Source organism: Haliotis rufescens, unplaced genomic scaffold (genome assembly GCF_023055435.1).
Source record: "Haliotis rufescens isolate VD_foot unplaced genomic scaffold, xgHalRufe1.0.p SCAF_10, whole genome shotgun sequence".
Lineage (NCBI taxonomy): Eukaryota > Metazoa > Mollusca > Gastropoda > Lepetellida > Haliotidae > Haliotis > Haliotis rufescens.
The window spans coordinates 16,576,661-16,594,918 of NW_025963780.1; the positions used below are offsets into that span (position 1 = coordinate 16,576,661).

General features: G+C 44.2%; 2 protein-coding genes across 2 annotated transcripts; both read right to left on the reverse strand.

The window, feature by feature from the left end:
* Positions 1-345: 345 nt before the first annotated feature.
* Positions 346-12,279, reverse strand: LOC124129153 (extensin-like). The gene is made up of 3 exons (XM_048387480.1): positions 2,601-12,279; positions 1,823-2,124; positions 346-1,056 (listed from the first exon to the last, which is right to left on the reverse strand). The coding sequence occupies exon 1, from the start codon at positions 8,200-8,202 to the stop codon at positions 6,658-6,660; it is 1,545 nt and encodes a 514-aa protein (XP_048243437.1). The 5' UTR covers positions 8,203-12,279; the 3' UTR covers positions 346-1,056; positions 1,823-2,124; positions 2,601-6,657.
* Positions 12,280-16,916: 4,637 nt separating this feature from the next.
* Positions 16,917-18,016, reverse strand: LOC125377798. Its single transcript, XM_048391820.1, has 2 exons — positions 17,717-18,016; positions 16,917-17,234 (listed from the first exon to the last, which is right to left on the reverse strand). The coding sequence occupies exons 1-2, from the start codon at positions 17,886-17,888 to the stop codon at positions 16,945-16,947; spliced, it is 462 nt and encodes a 153-aa protein (XP_048247777.1). The 5' UTR covers positions 17,889-18,016; the 3' UTR covers positions 16,917-16,944.
* Positions 18,017-18,258: the final 242 nt, after the last annotated feature.

The following is an 18,258-nucleotide window of genomic DNA, read 5'->3' on the forward strand; positions in this document are numbered from 1 at the left end:
AGTAGGATAGTAGAGAGAAGGACAGTAGGATGGTAGATAGTATGGAACAGGAGAGAGTAGGATAGTAGAGAGAAGGGCAGTTCAATTACAAGATAGTACATGACAGGAGAGAGTAAAAAACATGTTTTTCAGTTACATACTAAATAAACGGCCTCCAACCTCCCCTCACAGCCGTCCCTTTCCACCCTTAACATGCACTTATAGCATTTGTTTCTTTGTCTGTTGTTTAAAGCTGCACACAGCAATATTCCAGCTATATGACGTGGTCTGTAAATAATCCAGTCTGGACCAGACAATCCAGTGATTGACAATTTGAGCATCGATCCACGCAATTGGTATACCATGACTTGCATCAACCAAGTCAGTGAGCCTGACAACTCAATCATGTTAGTCACCTCTTACAACAAGCACTCTTGCCTTTTACGGCAAGCATGGGTTGCTGAAGACCTATTCTACACTGGACCTTCCTGGATCGCACTTATAGTACATTGTACTTAGTAGTATATACTAGAAGCCCTAAAACACAGGATTGTGCAGGGAACAATTAGATGGTACAAGACAGGAGAGAGTAGAATAGTAGAGTGAAAAACAGATTGATACAAGATAGTAGATGTCAGGAAAGAGTAGGATAGCAGAGAGAAGAACAGTAAGATAGTGCATTGTACAGTTGTGTTTGACAGTACATAATAGTGTAGTGTTGGACAGTGATTGGAGGATAGTGTAGAAATGTGGAAATGTGTAGAAAAAGAAAGAGTGAAATAAGCGAAAGATATGTTGAAGATAATGTAATTGTATAAACATCAACCTAACTATACACCAATCTATACCTACCTGTCCCCTGCCCCTTACAGTGTTTAGAAGAAGTCCCTGGTGCCAGATGAGAGACTGGAGCTGTACTCAGCCAGGAGAGCTTCCAGGTCCTCCAGAGTGTCCTGGGGCTCCTCCAGTCTTGCCTGCTTCACAGCTCGGGGCACCTCGCTGTTGTCAACTGGGCACTTCCTCTTGCGTGAGGGCAGGGACTCCTTGCTGGGCTCAGCAGTGGGTTTCCTCTTTTTCCTTAAAATAAGCTTAGTAAGATACAGATATTCCACATCATATTCATTATCAGACTTAGGCTCAGCTCTGTCCACTGCCTTGACAGGACTTACACTTACTGTTGCAGCAATTACGACACCTGACTTAGGACTCTCTGATGCTGAAACAACCTTATCCTTTACATTCTTAACAGGGACAGGGAAGGTCTTGCAACCTGTACTGCGCAAGACAGACTTTGACTTTATGTAAGCACGATCAGCAGACAACAATTGTTCAGGAAAACTAAGCTTAGATGAGGACTTAATGATACCATTATCACCCGAGGGCTTAGTGATACGGTTCCCAAGGGGTCTGCTCTGGGTTTTGACATGCTTAGCTCCAAGAGGCTGCGGCACAAAGTAGGGCTTGCTCTCAGGCTGATGCTTGCTTATTTTCTCCTTAGGAATGGGAGGCTTTGGCTGAGGTTTGGGCCGGAAAGTGCGGGGTTTGCGTTTGCAGGGCTTGAGCTCAGGTTTTTTGGTTTGGGGTTTGGGGTTGCTTGTTGTAGACATGGCAGGAGTTTCAACATGGGCTATAGACTGAGGATGAACTGTACCAGGTAGGTCAAGTTGGGGCAGAACACAGGAGAAGACCTATTGGGTGATACAGTCATTGTATCATTTTTATATTTCATGATCACATAAGTACAATGGAAGTATATCTCTACTATAAACTTTATAAAGGAAGTATTATCATTTTTTTATTTACATTTTGAAATCATCAACAACAACCAAATACTCCTGCATACCTCTGGTCTCATCAGCTCCAGGTCTAGCACTGAACTGGGCAGGCTGACAGGCGGCTGGCTGACAGGCATCATCTCCCTACGTCCACTGCAAGATGGTGCCTGGACTGCAGGAGTAAGGGGGATACCAGTCACAGATGATTGAACTCCAGGCTGCAGGAGTTTGGGCTGTGGGTAACCAGCACCCAGGGAGAAGTAAACAGGATTACCAGCTGGTATCCAGATAGTGTTGTGATCTACCAGACATCTGGTCCCATCTCCCATCACCACTGTCGGCAACCCGGAGGGCAAGCGGGTCACAGGCACTGTAACAGTGAATAGTTAACTAAACTGCCAACAAAATAATTCGTCATTTTGATAACACTGAAAACAAATATCTAACTGTAAACCAGTTCGTTTGATTTACGTCTTTTGAAAAGAAGTCTAGTGTGTCTTCTTCATTTTCCCTCTGTCAAATATGTCATGCCTCATGTTTACTTTATACCAGTACATCATAAGAAATTGCAGTAGTCCTAAAGTCCTTGCCACTCACCATGTTAAGGGTTTTGTTTGGCCTATATGTTGTCATTGGAAGGACTAGTGGACTAAAACTGTTAGTTTCTATCGCTGCAGTGCCTAAAGTGTACAGGTTATTCATAACTCACTTTGCAAACTCGGACTAAATACAGACATTGAAAATAGAAACTGGGGTGTGGAAAACGTCAGCGTTTCATTGTTTGCATTGTAAACATATAAGGTAAATCACTGGCTTTATCACTGGCAAAATGCAAATTTCATATACCTGCCGTAGTAGGATTCATTGTTTTTTCCACTTCTTCAAGTTGTATACACTTTTCGAGTTGTATTTTGCACGATAAAACTGCAAATACTTCCAGTGATATCTCTCAAAATGGCGGACACACAGGAAGGGCTAACTGTTGTCATGACGCCGCTACTCTCGGCAAAGGCACGCATGCGTCGACTTTATGCATAACTTGCACTTCCGTCTCTATATTGTGTAAACATAGATATATCCACACGAACACTTCCTACGTCATTTGTTTAGTTTTCGTTGAAATGCGAATGTCATTCCAAGGGAAGCTACTCCGGGAGAGTTTAATGTATATAAAAAGAGTTACCCTTCCTGAATGAAGATTTTATGAGCGCTTTAATTGATTCACACACGTACTTGGAACCCTTGAAAAGCTATGTTTCCAATAAGGTGCCGTAGCGTTTCATGAGAGAGAGAGGGATTATTGGTAGATTAATGATAGGACGGCGGTAGAAGCACGTGACGAAATGGGAGGAGCATGAGGGCAGGAGACGGGAAGAGAACTTCAGTGCTAGGACTGAGGTATGTGTGACGGAGGTAAAGGCAGGCAAAGAAATCAGGGAAATGGGGAGCAGGAGAGGGGGAGTAAAGTACAGTGGGAAGACCGAGGTAGCGTAAGGTAGGGAAATCAGGGACATGCGAATAGGAGAGGGGAAGAGAAGTACAGTGGGAGGACGGAGGAAGAAGGGGGCGAGTAAATCAGGGACATGGAAGCAGGAGAGTGGATGTGTTTGTGTAGAGAGAGAGAGATAGAGAGAGGTAGAGGGATTATGGGAAGATAAATGATAGGACGGCGGTAGAAGCACGTGACGAAATGGGAGCATGAGGGCAGGAGAGGGGAAGAGAACTTCAATGAAAGGACTGAGGTATGTGTTGGAAATCTGGAAAATTGGCAACATAGGGGTAGGAAAGGTGACGAGAAATACATTGATAAGATGTGGTAACGGTAGGTGGGGAAATGAGGGCCATCGGAGTAGGAGAGAGGAAGGTGGGTATAACTGTAGAATAGAGGCTGGGTCAGGTGGGGATATGGGGAACATGGGTGCAAGAGAGGGGAAATGGAGTATAGTGGTCGGGCGAAGACAGGGTCACGGACACGTGAAGAAATGGGAGACATGAGAGCAGGAAATTGGTATGGACGAATAGTGGTAGGACAGCGGTAGGGGCAGGTGGGGATATCGGAGAAGGAGAGGGCTAAAGAGCCCCAATAGAAGGCCGGATGGATATGTCGAGGTTATCAGCTTGACGGTTTTAGGCGGAAAGGAACTGTAATTATACAACGGAGACAGGGGCAGATGGTGACATGGGGGCAGCAAAAGGCGCAGAAGAGGGGAAGGCAACTATAGTAGTTTGGCGTAGGGAAGTGCAGTGGGAGGATGGGGGTAGGGGCAGGCGTCGGAATTGGGGACATAGGTGCAGGAGAGGGGAAGTGAAGAGCAGTAGGGGGACGGAGGTAGAGGCAGACGAGGAAATCAGGGACATGGAAGCAGGATAGAGGAAGTGAAGTACAGTGGGAGGATGGAGGTAGGGGCAGGAATGGGAACTGGGGACATGGGTGCAGGAGAGAGGAAGTGAAGAACAGTGGGAGGATGGAGGTAGGGACAGGCTTGGAAATTGGGGACATTGGAGCAGGAGAGGGGGGGGTAAGGTACAGTGGGAGGACCGAGGTAGGAGCAGGCGAGGAAATCAGGGAAAAGGGAGCAGGAGAGGGGAAGTGAAGTACAGTGAGAGAACATAGGTAGGGTCAGGTGAGGAAATCAGGGACATGCGAGCAGGAGAGGGGAAGTGAAGTACAGTGAGAGAACGGAGGTAGGGTCCGGTGGGGAAATCAGGGACATGGGAGCAGGAGAGGGGAAGTGAAGTACAGTGAGAGAACAGAGGTAGGGTCAGGTGAGGAAATCAGGGACATGCGAGCAGGAGAGGTGAAGTGTAGTACAGTGGGAGGACGGATGTAGGGGCAAGGGAGGAAATCAGGGACATGGGAGAAGGAGAGGGGATGTTAAGTACAGTTGGTGAACGGAGGTAGGGACAGGCGAGGAAATTTCGGACATGGGAGGTGGAGAGGGGAAGTGAAGTACAGTGGGAAGGCGGAGGTAGGCGCAGGCGAGGGAATTGGGGACATGGGATTAGGAAAGGGGATGTGAAGTACAGTTGGAGGACGGAGGAAGGGGCAGGCGAAGTAAATGGGGACATAGGAGCAGGAGAGGGGAAGTGAAGTACAGAACGGAAGTAGGGGCAGGTGGGGAAATAGGGGACACGGGAGCAGGAGAGGGGAAGTGAAGTAGAGTGGGAGGACGGAGGAAGGGGCACGTGGGGAAATTGGGACATGGGAGCAGGAAAGTGGAAGTGAAGTACAGTGGGAGGATGGAGGTAGGGGCAGGCGAGGAAATCAAGGACATGGGAGTAGGAGAGGGGAAGCTAAGTACAGTGGGAGGATGGAGGTAGGGACAGGTGGTGAAATAAGGAACAACGGAGCAGGAGAGGGGAAGTGAAGTACAGTGGGTGAACGGTGGTAGGGGCAGGCGAGGAAATTAGGGACACGGGAGCAAGGGAGGGGACGTGAAGTACAGTGGGAGGTCGGAGTTAGCGGGGCAGGTGGGGAAATTGGGGACATGGGAGCAGCAGAGGGGAAGTGAAGTACAGTGGGAGGATGGAGGGAGGTGCAGTTGGAGAAATTGGGGACATGGGAGTGGGAAATGGGAAGTGAAGTACAGTGGGATTACGGAGGGAGGGGGGCAGGTGGGGAAATTGGGGACAAGGGAGCAGGAGAGGGGAAGTGAAGTTAAGTGGGAGGACGGAAGTAGAGGCACTTTGGGAAACTGGGGACATGGCAGCAGGAGAGGGGAAGTAACGTACAGTTAAAGGATGGAGGTAGGGACAGGCGAGGAAACTAATATGGACAATTGATCTGGCACATTGTAATCGACCATCGACTCTTAGACAACAGCAAATGTTGCACTCTGTCACAGGTGTATCTGACAACACGTGATATGGCTAGTATACTGCTAACTGCTGTGTAAAACCATACTCAGTTTTCAGTTTCTGTCTTGCTTTTACGTCGAGGAATGCACGAAGCTATGTAAATGTCACATCGCTATATACGGCCATTGTGTTTGGTAATGATAATATTCCTATCAGATGATTACAGAAAGATCTCATAAAACAAAATAGTTTGGATCTCATGTTAGAAAATAGAAACAAAGTTTCATAGTCTTCATGTTACACGTTCTCTTAAAAGAAAGCCTATGACAAATACAAGAACTGAAATTTAACTTTGACAATTCAAAAGTACATCTATATCAGGTAAAGGTGTTTCCCAACCATATGGTGCTCAGAAGAAGTACATGACCTGAAACAATACATCAAATCTTGCTATATTAATGCATGTGTGATCAGTGCTCATCAGAGATACCTACCTACTATATCCAGGTAAGACAAGCTTACCAGTCATCCATGTTTGTCTTAGAAATTATTGGTGACAATATCTGCTGGGTGTGAATATTGCTTGATGGAGGATAAGCTGTGACACACATATTATATCAGCTTTTGATCAGTGTTCATCAGGGTGAACCATCATTTGTGGCCAGATTAGAACAATTTACCAGTCACCCATGTTTGCCTCAGGATGTGTTGGTCATAGAAGCTGCTGGTTATAGTGTTTCATCAAATCTTGCTATATCAATGCATGGGTGATCAGTGCTCATCAGAGATACCCACCTTCTATATCCAGGTAAGACAAGCTTACCAGTCATCCATGTTTGTCTCAGAAATTGTTGGTGACAATATCTGCTGGGTGTGAATATTGCTTGATGGAGGATAAGCTGTGACACACATCTTCTATCAACTTTTGATCAGTGCTCATCATTTTATGTGGCCAGATAAGAACAGTTTACCAGTTATCTTACATCAGCTTGTGATCAGTGGACATTGGAGGAGGAGAGGTGAAGGAAAGCACATTGGTAGGCCGGAGATAGGGGCAAATGGGGAAATTAAGGACAATGGAGGAAGAGGTTAAGGAAAGTACATGTTAGGACGGAGGTACGGGTATGTGGAGAAATGGAGGACATAAGAGGAGGAGAGGTGAAGGGAAGTATATTGGTAGGCCGGAAGTAGGGGCAGGTGGGGGAATGGAGGACATTGGAGGAGGGGAGGTGAAGGGAAGTATATTGGTAGGCTGGAGGTAGAGCAGGTGGGGGAATGGAGGACATTGGAGGAGAAAGGTGAAGGGAAATAAATTGGTAGGACGGAGGTAGGGGCAGGTGGCGAAATGGAGGACATTGGAGGAGGAGAGGTGAAGGGAAGTACATAGGTTGGCTGGAGGTAGGGGCAGGTGGCGAAATGGAGGACATTGGAGGAGGAGAGGTGAAGGGAAGTACGTAGGTTGGCTGGAGGTAGGGGCAGGTGGTGAAATGGAGGACATTGGAGGAGGAGAGGTGAAGGGAAGTACATAGGTTGGCTGGAGGTAGGAGCAGGTGGTGAAATGGAGGACATTGGAGGAGGAGAGGGGAAGTACATAGGTTGGCTGGAGGTAGGGGCAGGTGGCGAAATGGAGGCCATTGGAGGAGGAGAGGTGAAGGGAAGTACAGAGGGTGGCTGGAGGTAGAGCAGGTGGGGAAATGGAGGACATTGGAGGAGGGAGATGAAGGGAAATAATTTGGTAGGACGGAGGTAGGGGCAGGTGGCGAAATGGAGGACATTGGAGGAGGGAGGTGAAGAGAAATAAATTGGTAGGACGGAGGTAGGGGCAGGTGGCGAAATGGAGGACATTGAAGGAGGGAGGTGAAGAGAAATAAATTGGTAGGACGGAGGTAGGGGCAGGTGGCGAAATGGAGGACATTGGAGGAGGAGAGGTGAAGGGAAGTACATAGGTTGGCTGGAGGTAGGGGCAGGTGGCGAAATGGAGGACATTGGAGGAGGAGAGGTGAAGGGAAGTACGTAGGTTGGCTGGAGGTAGGGGCAGGTGGTGAAATGGAGGACATTGGAGGAGGAGAGGTGAAGGGAAGTACATAGGTTGGCTGGAGGTAGGAGCAGGTGGTGAAATGGAGGACATTGGAGGAGGAGAGGGGAAGTACATAGGTTGGCTGGAGGTAGGGGCAGGTGGTGAAATGGAGGACATTGGAGGAGGGGAGATGAAGGGAAGTATATTGGTAGGCTGGAGGTAGGGGAAGGGGAAATGGAGGACATTGGAGGAGGGAAGTGAAAGGAAATAAATTGGTAGGACGGAGGTAGGGGCAGGTGGCGAAATGGAGGACATTGGAGGAGGAGAGGTGAAGGGAAGTACATAGGGTGGCTGGAGGTAGAGCAGGTGGGGAAATGGAGGACATTGGAGGAGGGAGATAAAGGGAAATAAATTGGTAGGACGGAGGTAGGGGCAGGTGGCGAAATGGAGGACATTGGAGGAGGAGAGGGGAAGTACATAGGTTGGCTGGAGGTAGGGGCAGGTGGTGAAATGAAGGATATCGGAGGAGCTGATGTTGGATGTACATTGGTAGGCTGGAGGTAGGGGCAGGTCGGGAAAAGGGGGACACTGGAGAAGGCAAAGTTGAGGGAAGTACATTTGTAATGGGGACATCAGAACAGGAAAGGGGAATGTTGTTGAAAATGTGGAGCTGTGAGTAGAAGCGGGGAAGGGAAGTCAGATAACAGGACAAAAGCCGTTACGGACAATTGGTCACAGACCAACCCTTAGACTAGAATAATATTGACAAGTTATTACGTACACTGTCAAAGGTGTCCCTTACTACATGCAATATGGCTAGGATACCGATTACAGTGAATCCTGTGTGACTGCAAGAAGCTATGGAAATGCCACATCGTTATGTGTGGTGGCTGTGTTTGAGAATTATAATATTTTCATATGACAAACCCTCTTGATATGTGACAGAAAACCTCTAGCAAATACAATAACTGTAACTAAGCTTTGACAATGCCACAAGGACATCTATATCAGGCGAAACTGTTCCCCAGCCATGTGAAACAATACATCAAATCTTACTACATTATGCATGTGTGGTCAGTGCTCATCAGAGACACCCACCTACTGTGTGTAAGATACGTTTATCAGTCATCCTTGTTTGTGTTTAGAACGTATATATATATCCGCTGGGAATGAATATTACTTGAAGGAGGACCAGTTGTTACATGCATATTACATCTGCTTATGATCAGTGCTCATCAGGGTGAACCATCTTTTGTTGCCAGATTAGAACCGTTTACCAGTTACCCGTGTCTCCCTCAAGAAATTGTTGATGGCAATATCTGCTGGGTGTGAATATTACTTGATGGAGGATAAGCTGTGTTACACATCTTATATCAGCTTACGATCAGTGCTAATCAGAGTGACCTATCTTTTGTGGCCAGATTAGAACAGTTTACCAGTTACCGTGTCTCCCTCAAGAAATTGTTGATGACAATATCTGCTGGGTGTGAATATTACTTGATGGAGGATAAGCTGTGACACACATCTTATATCAGCTTATAATCAGTGCTCATCAGAGTGACCCATCTTTTGTGGCCAGATTAGAACAGTTCACCAGTTACCATGTCTCCCTTAAGAAATTGTTGATGACAATATCTGCTGGGTGTGAATATTACTTGATGGAGGATAAGCTGTGACACACATCTTACATCAGCATTTGATCAGTGCTCATTAAAGTGACCCATCTTTTGTGGCCAGATTAGAACAATTTACCAGTCATCCATGCTTGCCTCAGGATGTGTAGAAGCTGCTGGATATGAATACTACTTGATGGAGGACCAGCTGTGAATTGGTTAGTTGTGTTTCATTCTGGTTTGTCTGGTCCAGACTGGATTACCTTTAATGACGCCACGATACAGCTGTGTTTCTCATTACTTCAATCACTCACCCTCTGGCATGTTCACCATAACATGTTCCATTATAATGCTGCTACACTCAGAGGCCAACTGAGGCTAGACAATGCCACTAAATCTGTCTAATGGTTTGGAGAATGATACAGGTACTCACACACATCTTACCGAGTGTGTTTTACTCCCCTCAGAGGTATCCTTTCTCACGTTGATAGTCAAACTGAAACGTTTCTGATCTTTTGTATGAAAATAACAGATGTCAGAATACAGTCACATATCGTATGTTGCCTCCTATCACTACACTGCAACATTATTGCCAGTGTGACATAAATGTTTAACTCACTGCTGACGCCTGTGTCACGTAACTTACACTCAGATACAGCAATACATGCAACTACTCATACGTTCTCTTAATATCATTAATGAGAACTTATTGTAACCATTTATGGTTCAAGCTAGATTGCTCTCATCAAGAATTATTTTTGAGACATTGAAGATACATGCTGATCGTCCATTTACAACCTTGGTCACTAATGAATACACATACACATTCACATACACTGAATGACATCACCTAGACAATGATGTTAATTACCCAAAATTGGTTGTTGAGTCACTTATGCGATGTTTAGCAATGCTCTTTCACTCAAATTGTTCCTCTGCTTTAACTAACAACACAATTCAAAATAAAACATAAGTATTACTTAGACTGCAAAGTGATATTTTATTAGGAAGCAAAAACATGTATTCCAGTTACATCCCAAATAAACGGCCTCCAACCTCCCCCCGCAGCCGTCCCTTTCCACTCTTAACATGCACTTATAGTACATAGTACTAGTATATAGTACAGGCCCTAAAGATAGCACAAAGAACACTAAGATAGTACAGGACAGGAGAGAGTAGGGTAGAAGAGAAAGCAACAGTAAGATGGTAGATAGTACAGGACAGGAGAGAGAAGGATAGGAGAGAAAAAAAAGTTTGAAACAAGATAGTACAAGTCAGGAAAAAGTAGGATAGTAGAGAGAAAAACAGTAAAAGGTTAGACAGTACAGGACATTAGACAGCAGGATAGTAGAGATATGAACGGTGAGATGGTAGATAGTAGAGGACAGGAGGGATAAGGATAGTAGAGAGAAGAACAGTAGGATGGTAGATAGTACAGGACAGGAAAGAGTAGGATAGTTTTAGAGAGAAGAACGGTATGGACAAGATAGAGAGTACAGGACAGGAAAGAGTAGAAAAGTAGAGAGAAGAACTGTTTGATACAAGATTATACAAAGCAGGAGAGATTAGGATAGTAGAGAGAGGAACAGTAAGATTGTACATGGTACAGGACAGGAAAGAGTAGGATAGTAGAGAGAAGATCAGTTTGATACAAGATAGTACAGGACAGGAGAGGGTAGCATAGTAGAGAAAACTGTGAGATGGTAGAAAGTACATGACAGGAGAGATAAAGATAGCAGAGAGAAGAACAGTAAGATGGGAAATAGAACAGGACAGGAAAGAGTAGGATAGTAGAGAGAAAAACAGGTTGATACAAGATAGTACAGGACAGGAGAAAGTAGGAAAGAAGAGAGAAGAACAGTAAGATATGAAATAGTACAGGACAGGGAAGAGTAGGATAGTAGAGAGAAGAACAGTTTGATTCAAGATAGTACAGGACAGGAGAGAGTAGGATAGTAGAGAAAAAATTGAGATGGTAGAAAGTACAGGACAGGAGAGATAAAGATAGAAGAGAGAAGCACATTAAAATGGCAGATAGTACATGACAGGACATATTAGGATAGCAGAGAGGAGAAGAGTTAGATGGGAGATATTACAGGACAGGATAGAGTAGGATAGTAGAGAGAAGGACGGTGAGATGGTAGATAGTACAGGACAGGACAGATTAAGATAGTAGAGAGGAGAACAGTAAGATGGTAGATTGTAGAGGACAGGAGGGATAAGGATCATAGAAAGAAGACCATTTCGATGGTAGATAGTACAGGACAGGAGAGAGTAGGATAATAGAGAGAAGAACAGTAAGATGGTGTATAGTGCAGGACAGGAGAGAGTAGGATGATAGAGAGAAGAACAGTAAGATGGTAGATAGTAAAGGACAGGACAGATTAAGATAGTAGAGAGGAGAACAGTAAGATGGTAGATAGTACAGAACAGGATAGAGTAGGACAGTAGTGGAGAGAAGAACAGTAAGATGGTAGATAGTAAAGGACAGGACAGATTAAGATAGTAGAGAGGAGAACAGTAGGATGGTAGATAGTACAGAACAGGATACAGTAGGATAGTAGAGAGGAGAACAGTAAGATGGTAGATAGTACAGGATAGGAAAGAGTAGGATATTAGAAAGAAGAACAGTAAGATGGTAGATAGTACAGGACAGGAGGGATTATGATAGTAGAGAGGAGAACAGTAAGATGGTAGATTGTAGATGACAGGAGAGAGTAGGATAGTAGAGAGCAGAAAAGTAAGATGGTAGATTGTAGAGGACAGGAGGGATAGGGATAGTAGAAAGAAGAACATTAGGATGGTAGATAGTACAGACCAGGATAGAGTAGGATAATAGAGAGAAGGACAGTAAGATGGTAGATAGTACAGGACAGGACAGGACAGATTAAGATAGAAGAGAGGAGAACAGTAACATTAGTAGATAGTACAGGACAGGAAAGAGTAGGATACTAGAAAGAAGAACATTAGGATGGTAGATAGTACAGGACAGAAGAGAGTAGGATAATAGAGAGAAGAACAGTTAGATGGTAGATAGTACAGGACAGAAGAGAGTAGGATAATAGTGAGAAGAACAGTTAGATGGTAGATAGTACAGGACAGATTAAGATAGAAGAGAGGAGAACAGTAACATTAGTAGATAGTACAGGACAGGAAAGAGTAGGATACTAGAAAGAAGAACATTAGGATGGTAGATAGTACAGGACAGAAGAGAGTAGGATAATAGAGAGAAGAACAGTTAGATGGTAGATAGTACAGGACAGAAGAGAGTAGGATAATAGTGAGAAGAACAGTTAGATGGTAGATAGTACAGGACAGGAGAGAGTAGGATAGTAGAGAGAACAGTAAGATGGTAGATTGTAGAGGACAGGAGGGATAGGGATAGTAGAAAGCAGAACAATAAGATGGTAGATAGTACAGGACAGGATAGAGTAGGAGAGTAGAGAGAACAGTTAGATGGTAGATAGTACATGACAGGATAGAGTAGGATAGTAGAGAGAACAGTTAGATGGTAGATAATTCAGGACAGGATAGAGTAGAATAGTAGTGAGAAGGACAGTCATATGGTAGATAGTAAAGGACAGGACAGATTAAGATAGTATAGAGTAGAACAATAATATGGTAGATTGAAGAGGACAGGAGGGATAAGGATAGTAGAAAGAAGAACATTTGGATGGTAGATAGTACAGGACAGGAGAGAGTAGGTTAGTAGAGAGGAGAACAGTAAGATGGTAGATATTACAGGATAGGATAGAGTAGGATAATAGAGAGAAGAACAGCAAGATGGTAGATAGTACAGGACAGGAGAGAGTAGGATATTAGAAAGAAGAACAGTAAAATGGTAGATAGTAGAGGACAGGAGGGATAAGGATAGTAGAGAGGAGAACATTATGATGGTAGATAGTACAGACCAGGCTAGAGTATGATAATAGAGAGAAGGACATTAATGTGGTAGATAGTACAGGACAGGACAGATTAAGATAGTAGAGAGGAAAACAGTAAGATGGTAGATTGTAGAGGACAGGAGGGATAGGGATAGTAGAAAGAAGAACATTATGATGGTAGATAGTACAGGACAGGAGGGATAAGGATAGTAAAGAGGAGAACAGTAAGATGGTAGATTGTAGAGGACAGGAGAGAGTAGTAACTGTATAGTAGAGAGAAGAGTAAGATGGTAGATTGTAGAGGACAGGAGGGATAGGGATAGCAGAAAGAAGAATTTTAGGATGGTAGATAGTACAGACCAGGATAGGGTAGGATAATAGAGAGAAGGACAGTAATATGGTAGATAGTACAGGACAGGACAGATTAAGATAGTAGAGAGGAGAAGAGAAAAATGGGAGATAGTACAGGATAGGATAAAGTAGTATAGTAGAGAGGAGAAGAGTAAGATGGTAGATTGTACAGGACAGGAGAGAGTACAATAACAGAGAGAAGAACAGTAAGATGGTAGATAGTACAGGACAGGACAGATTAAGACAGTAGAGAGGAGAACAGTAAGATGGTAGATAGTTCAGGACAGGTAAGAGTAGGATAGTAGAAAGAAGAACATTAGGATGGTAGATAGTACAGGACAGGAGAGAGTAGGATAGTAGAGAGGAGAAAAGAAAGATGGGAGATAGTACAGGACAGGATATAGTAGTATAGTAGAGAGGAGAACAGTAAGATGGTAAATAGTACAGGGCAGGATAGAGTAGGATAGTGGAGAGAAGAACAGAAAGATGGTAGATAGTACAATACAAGACAGATTAAGACAATAGAGAGGACAACGCTGAGATGGTAGATAGTAAGGGACAGGAGAGATTAGGATAGCAGAGAGAAGAACACTAAGGTGATAGTGTGTACATGGCAGGAAAGAGTAGAAAAGCAGAGAGAAGAACTTTTTGATACAAGGTTGTACAAAGCAGGAGAGATTAGGGTAGTAGAGAGAAGAACAGTTTGATACAAGATAGTACAGGACAGGAGAGGGTAGGTTAGGAGAGAAAACAATGAGATGGTAGAAAGTACAGGACAGGAGAGAGTAGAAAAGTAGCGAGAAGAACTGTTGGATACAAGGTTGTACACAGTAGATAGTACAGGACAAGACAGATTAAGATGATAGAGATGAGAACAGTAAGATGGTAGATAGAACAGGACAGGATAGAGTAGGATAATAGAGATGAGAACAGTAAGATGGTAGATAGTACAGGACAGGATAGATTAGGATAATAGAAAGAAGAACACTAGGATGGTAGATAGTACAGGACAGGAGAGTGTAGGATAGTAGAGAGAAGAACAGTAGGATGGTAGATGGTATAGGACAGAATGGAGTAGGATAGTAGAAAGAAGAACAGTAGGATGGTAGATAGTACAGGACAGGATCAAGTAGGATAGTAGAAAGAAGAAAAGTAGGATGGTAGATAGTAAAGGACAGGAGAGAGTAGGATAGAAAAGAGAAGAACAGTAAGATGGAAGATAGTAAAGGAAAGGAGAGCGTAGGATAGTAGAGCGAAGGACAGTAGGATGGTAGATAGTATGGGACAGGAGAGAGTAGGATAGTAGAGGGAAGGGCAGTTCGATTACAAGATAGTACATGACAGGAAAGGTAAAAAACATGTTTTTCAGTAACATACTAAATAAACGGCCTCCAACCTCCCCTCACAGCCGTCCCTTTCCACTCTTAACATGCACTTATAGCATTTGTTTGTTTGTCTGTTGTTTAACGCCGCCCACAGCAATAATCCAGCTATATGACGGCGGTCTGTAAATAATCCAGTCTGGACCAGACAATCCAGTGATTGACAATATGAGCATCGATCCACGCAATTGGGATACCATGACTTGCATCAACCAAGTCAGTGAGCCCGACCACTTGATCACGTTAGTCACCTCTTACGACAAGCACAGTTGCCTTTTACAGCAAGCATGGGTTGCTGAAGACCTATTATACACTGGACCTTCCTGGATCGCACTTATAGTACATTGTACTTAGTAGTATATACTAGAAGCCCTAAAACACAGGATTGTGCAGGGAACAATAAGATGGTACAAGACAGGAGAGAGTAGAATAGTAGAGTGAAAAACAGATTGATACAAGCTAGTAGATGTCAGGAAAGAGTAGGATAGCAGAGAGAAGAACAGTAAGATGCTAGATAGAACAGAACAGAAGAGAGAGTAGGATAGTAAGTCAGGAAAGAAGTAGGATAGAAGAGAGAAGAACAGTAACATAGTGCATTGTACAGTTGTGTTTGACAGTACATAATAGTGTAGTGTGGACAGTAAATAGGAGGATAGTGTTGGAAATGTGTTGGAAATGTGTTGGAAAAAGATAGAGTGAAATTAGCAAAAGACATGTTGAAGATAATGTTATTGTATAAACATTAACCCAACTATACACCAATCGATACCTACCTGTCCCCTGCACCTTACAGTGTTTAGAAGAAGTCCCTGGTGCCACATGAGAGACTGGAGCTGTACTCAGCCAGGAGAGCTTCCAGGTCCTCCAGAGTGTCCTGGGGCTCCTCCAGTCTTGCCTGCTTCACAGCTTGGGACACCTCGCTGTTGTCATCTGGGCACTTCCTCTTGCGTGAGGGCAGGGACTCCTTACTGGGCTCAGCAGTGGGTTTCCTCTTTTTCCTTAAAATAAGCTTAGTTAGATACAGATATTCCACATCATATTCATCATCAGACTTAGGCTCAGCTCTGTCCACTGCCTTGACAGGACTTACACTTACTGTTGCAGCAATGACGACATCTGACTTAGGACTCTCTGATGCTGAAACAACCTTATACTTTACATTCTTAACAGGGACAGGGAAGGTCTTACAACCTGTACTGCGCAAGACAGACTTTGACTTTATGTAAGCACGATCAGCAGACAACAATTGTTCAGGAAAACTAAGCTTAGGTGAGGACTTAAAGATACCATTATCACCCGAGGGCTTTCAGATACGGTTCCCAAGGGGTCTGCTCTGGGTTTTGACATGCTTAGCTCCAAGAGGCTGCGGCACAAAGTAGGGCTTGCTCTCAGGCTGATGCTTGCTTATTTTCTCCTTAGGAATGTGAGGCTTTGGCTGAGGTTTGGGGCGGAAAGTGCAGGGTTTGCGTTTGCAGGGCTTGAGCTCAGGTTGTTTGGTTTGGGGTTTGGGGATGCTTGTTGTAGACATGGCAGAAGTTTCAACATGGGCTACAGACTGAGGATGAACTGTACCAGGTAGGTCAAGTTGGGGCAGAACACAGGAGAAGGCCTAATGGGTGATACAGTCATTGTATCATTTTTAAATTTCATGATCACATAAGTACAATGGAAGTATATCTCTACTATAAACTTTATAAAGCAAGTATAATCATCTTTTGATTTACATTTTGAAATCATCAACAACAACCAAATACTCCTGCATACCTCTGGTCTCATCAGCTCCAGGTCTAGCACTGAAGACCGCCTCCGTGGTCTTGTGGTAGAGCGTTCGCCCGGAGAGCGGAAGGTCCAGGGTTCGATCCCGGGCCGCGTCATACAAAAAGACGTTAAAAGATTGTACTTGTTGTTACCCTGTCTGGCGCTCGGCATTAAGGGGCTAAAACAAGGACTGGTCGGCTCGGAGTCAGTATACTGTGTCTGAGTGGGGTATTCATGTTAAACTGCGGCATGGTATCTCAGTGAGCTAGCACTATAAATCGGCATCAGTCCGGACTAGTACAAGCAGCCACACACACACATACACGTGCATGCACGTCGCTATATAAGTGCAATAATCTTGGACGCGACGTTAAACTCAATTTCACCTCACCTCACCTCTAGCACTGAACTGGGCAGGCTGACAGGCGGCTGGCTGACAGGCATCGTCTCCCTACGTCTACTGGAAGGTGGTGGCTGGACTGCAGGAGTAAGGGGGATACCAGTCACAGATGGCTGAACTTCAGGCTGCAGGAGTCTTGGCTGTGGGTAACCAGCACCCAGGGAGAAGTTAACAGGATTACCAGCTGGTATCCAGATAGTGTTGTGATCTACCAGACATCTGGTCCCATCTCCCATCACCACTGTCGGCAACCCGGGGGGCAAGCGGATCACAGGCACTGTAACAGTGAATAGTTAACTAAACTGCCAACAAAATAATTCGTCATTTTGTTTACACTGAAAACCAATATCTAACTGTAAACCAGTTCGTTTGATTTACATCTTTTGAAAAGAAGTCTAGTGTGTCTTCTTCATTTTCCCTCAAATGTCAAATATGTCATGCCTCATGTTTACTTTATACCAGTACATCATAAGAAATTGCAGTAGTCCTAAAGTCCTTGCCACTCACCATGTTAAGGGTTTTGTTTGGCCTACATGTTATCATTGGAAGGACCAGTGGACTAAAACTGTTAGTTTCTATCGCTGCAGTGCCTAAAGTGTTCAGGTTATTCATAACTCACTTTGCAAACTCGGACTAAATACAGACATTGAAAATAGAAATTGGGGTATGGAAAACGTCAGCGTTTCATTGTTTGCATTGTAAACATATAAGGTAAATTACATGTTGCTTTATCACTGGCAAAATGCAAATTTCATATACCTGCCGTAGTAGGAGTCATTGTTTTTTCCACTTCGTCAAGTTGTATACACTTTTCGAGTTGTATTTTGTTGATAAAACTGCAAATACTTCCAGTAATATCTCTCAAAATGGCGGACACACAGGAAGGGCTAACTGTTGTCATGACGCCGCTACTCTCGGCAAAGGCACGCATGCGTCGACTTTATGCATAACTTGCACTTCCGTCTCTTTATTGTGTAAACATAGATAGATCCACACGAACACTTCCTACGTCATTTGTTTAGTTTTCGTGGAAATGCGAATGTCATTCCAAGGGAAGCTACTCCGGGAGAGTTTAATGTATATAAAAAGAGTTACCCTTCCTGGATGAAGATTTTATGAGCGCTTTAATTGATTCACACACGTACTTGGAACCCTTGCAAAGCTATGTTTGCAATGAGGTGCCGTAGCGTTTCATGTTAGATACAGTGCACTGACACTAAATATGTGAATGTTTAGGCAGTTCATTGTCATTGTATATAGTAATTATTTACGTCAATCCATGATTTTGTCTCAGGTTCAGG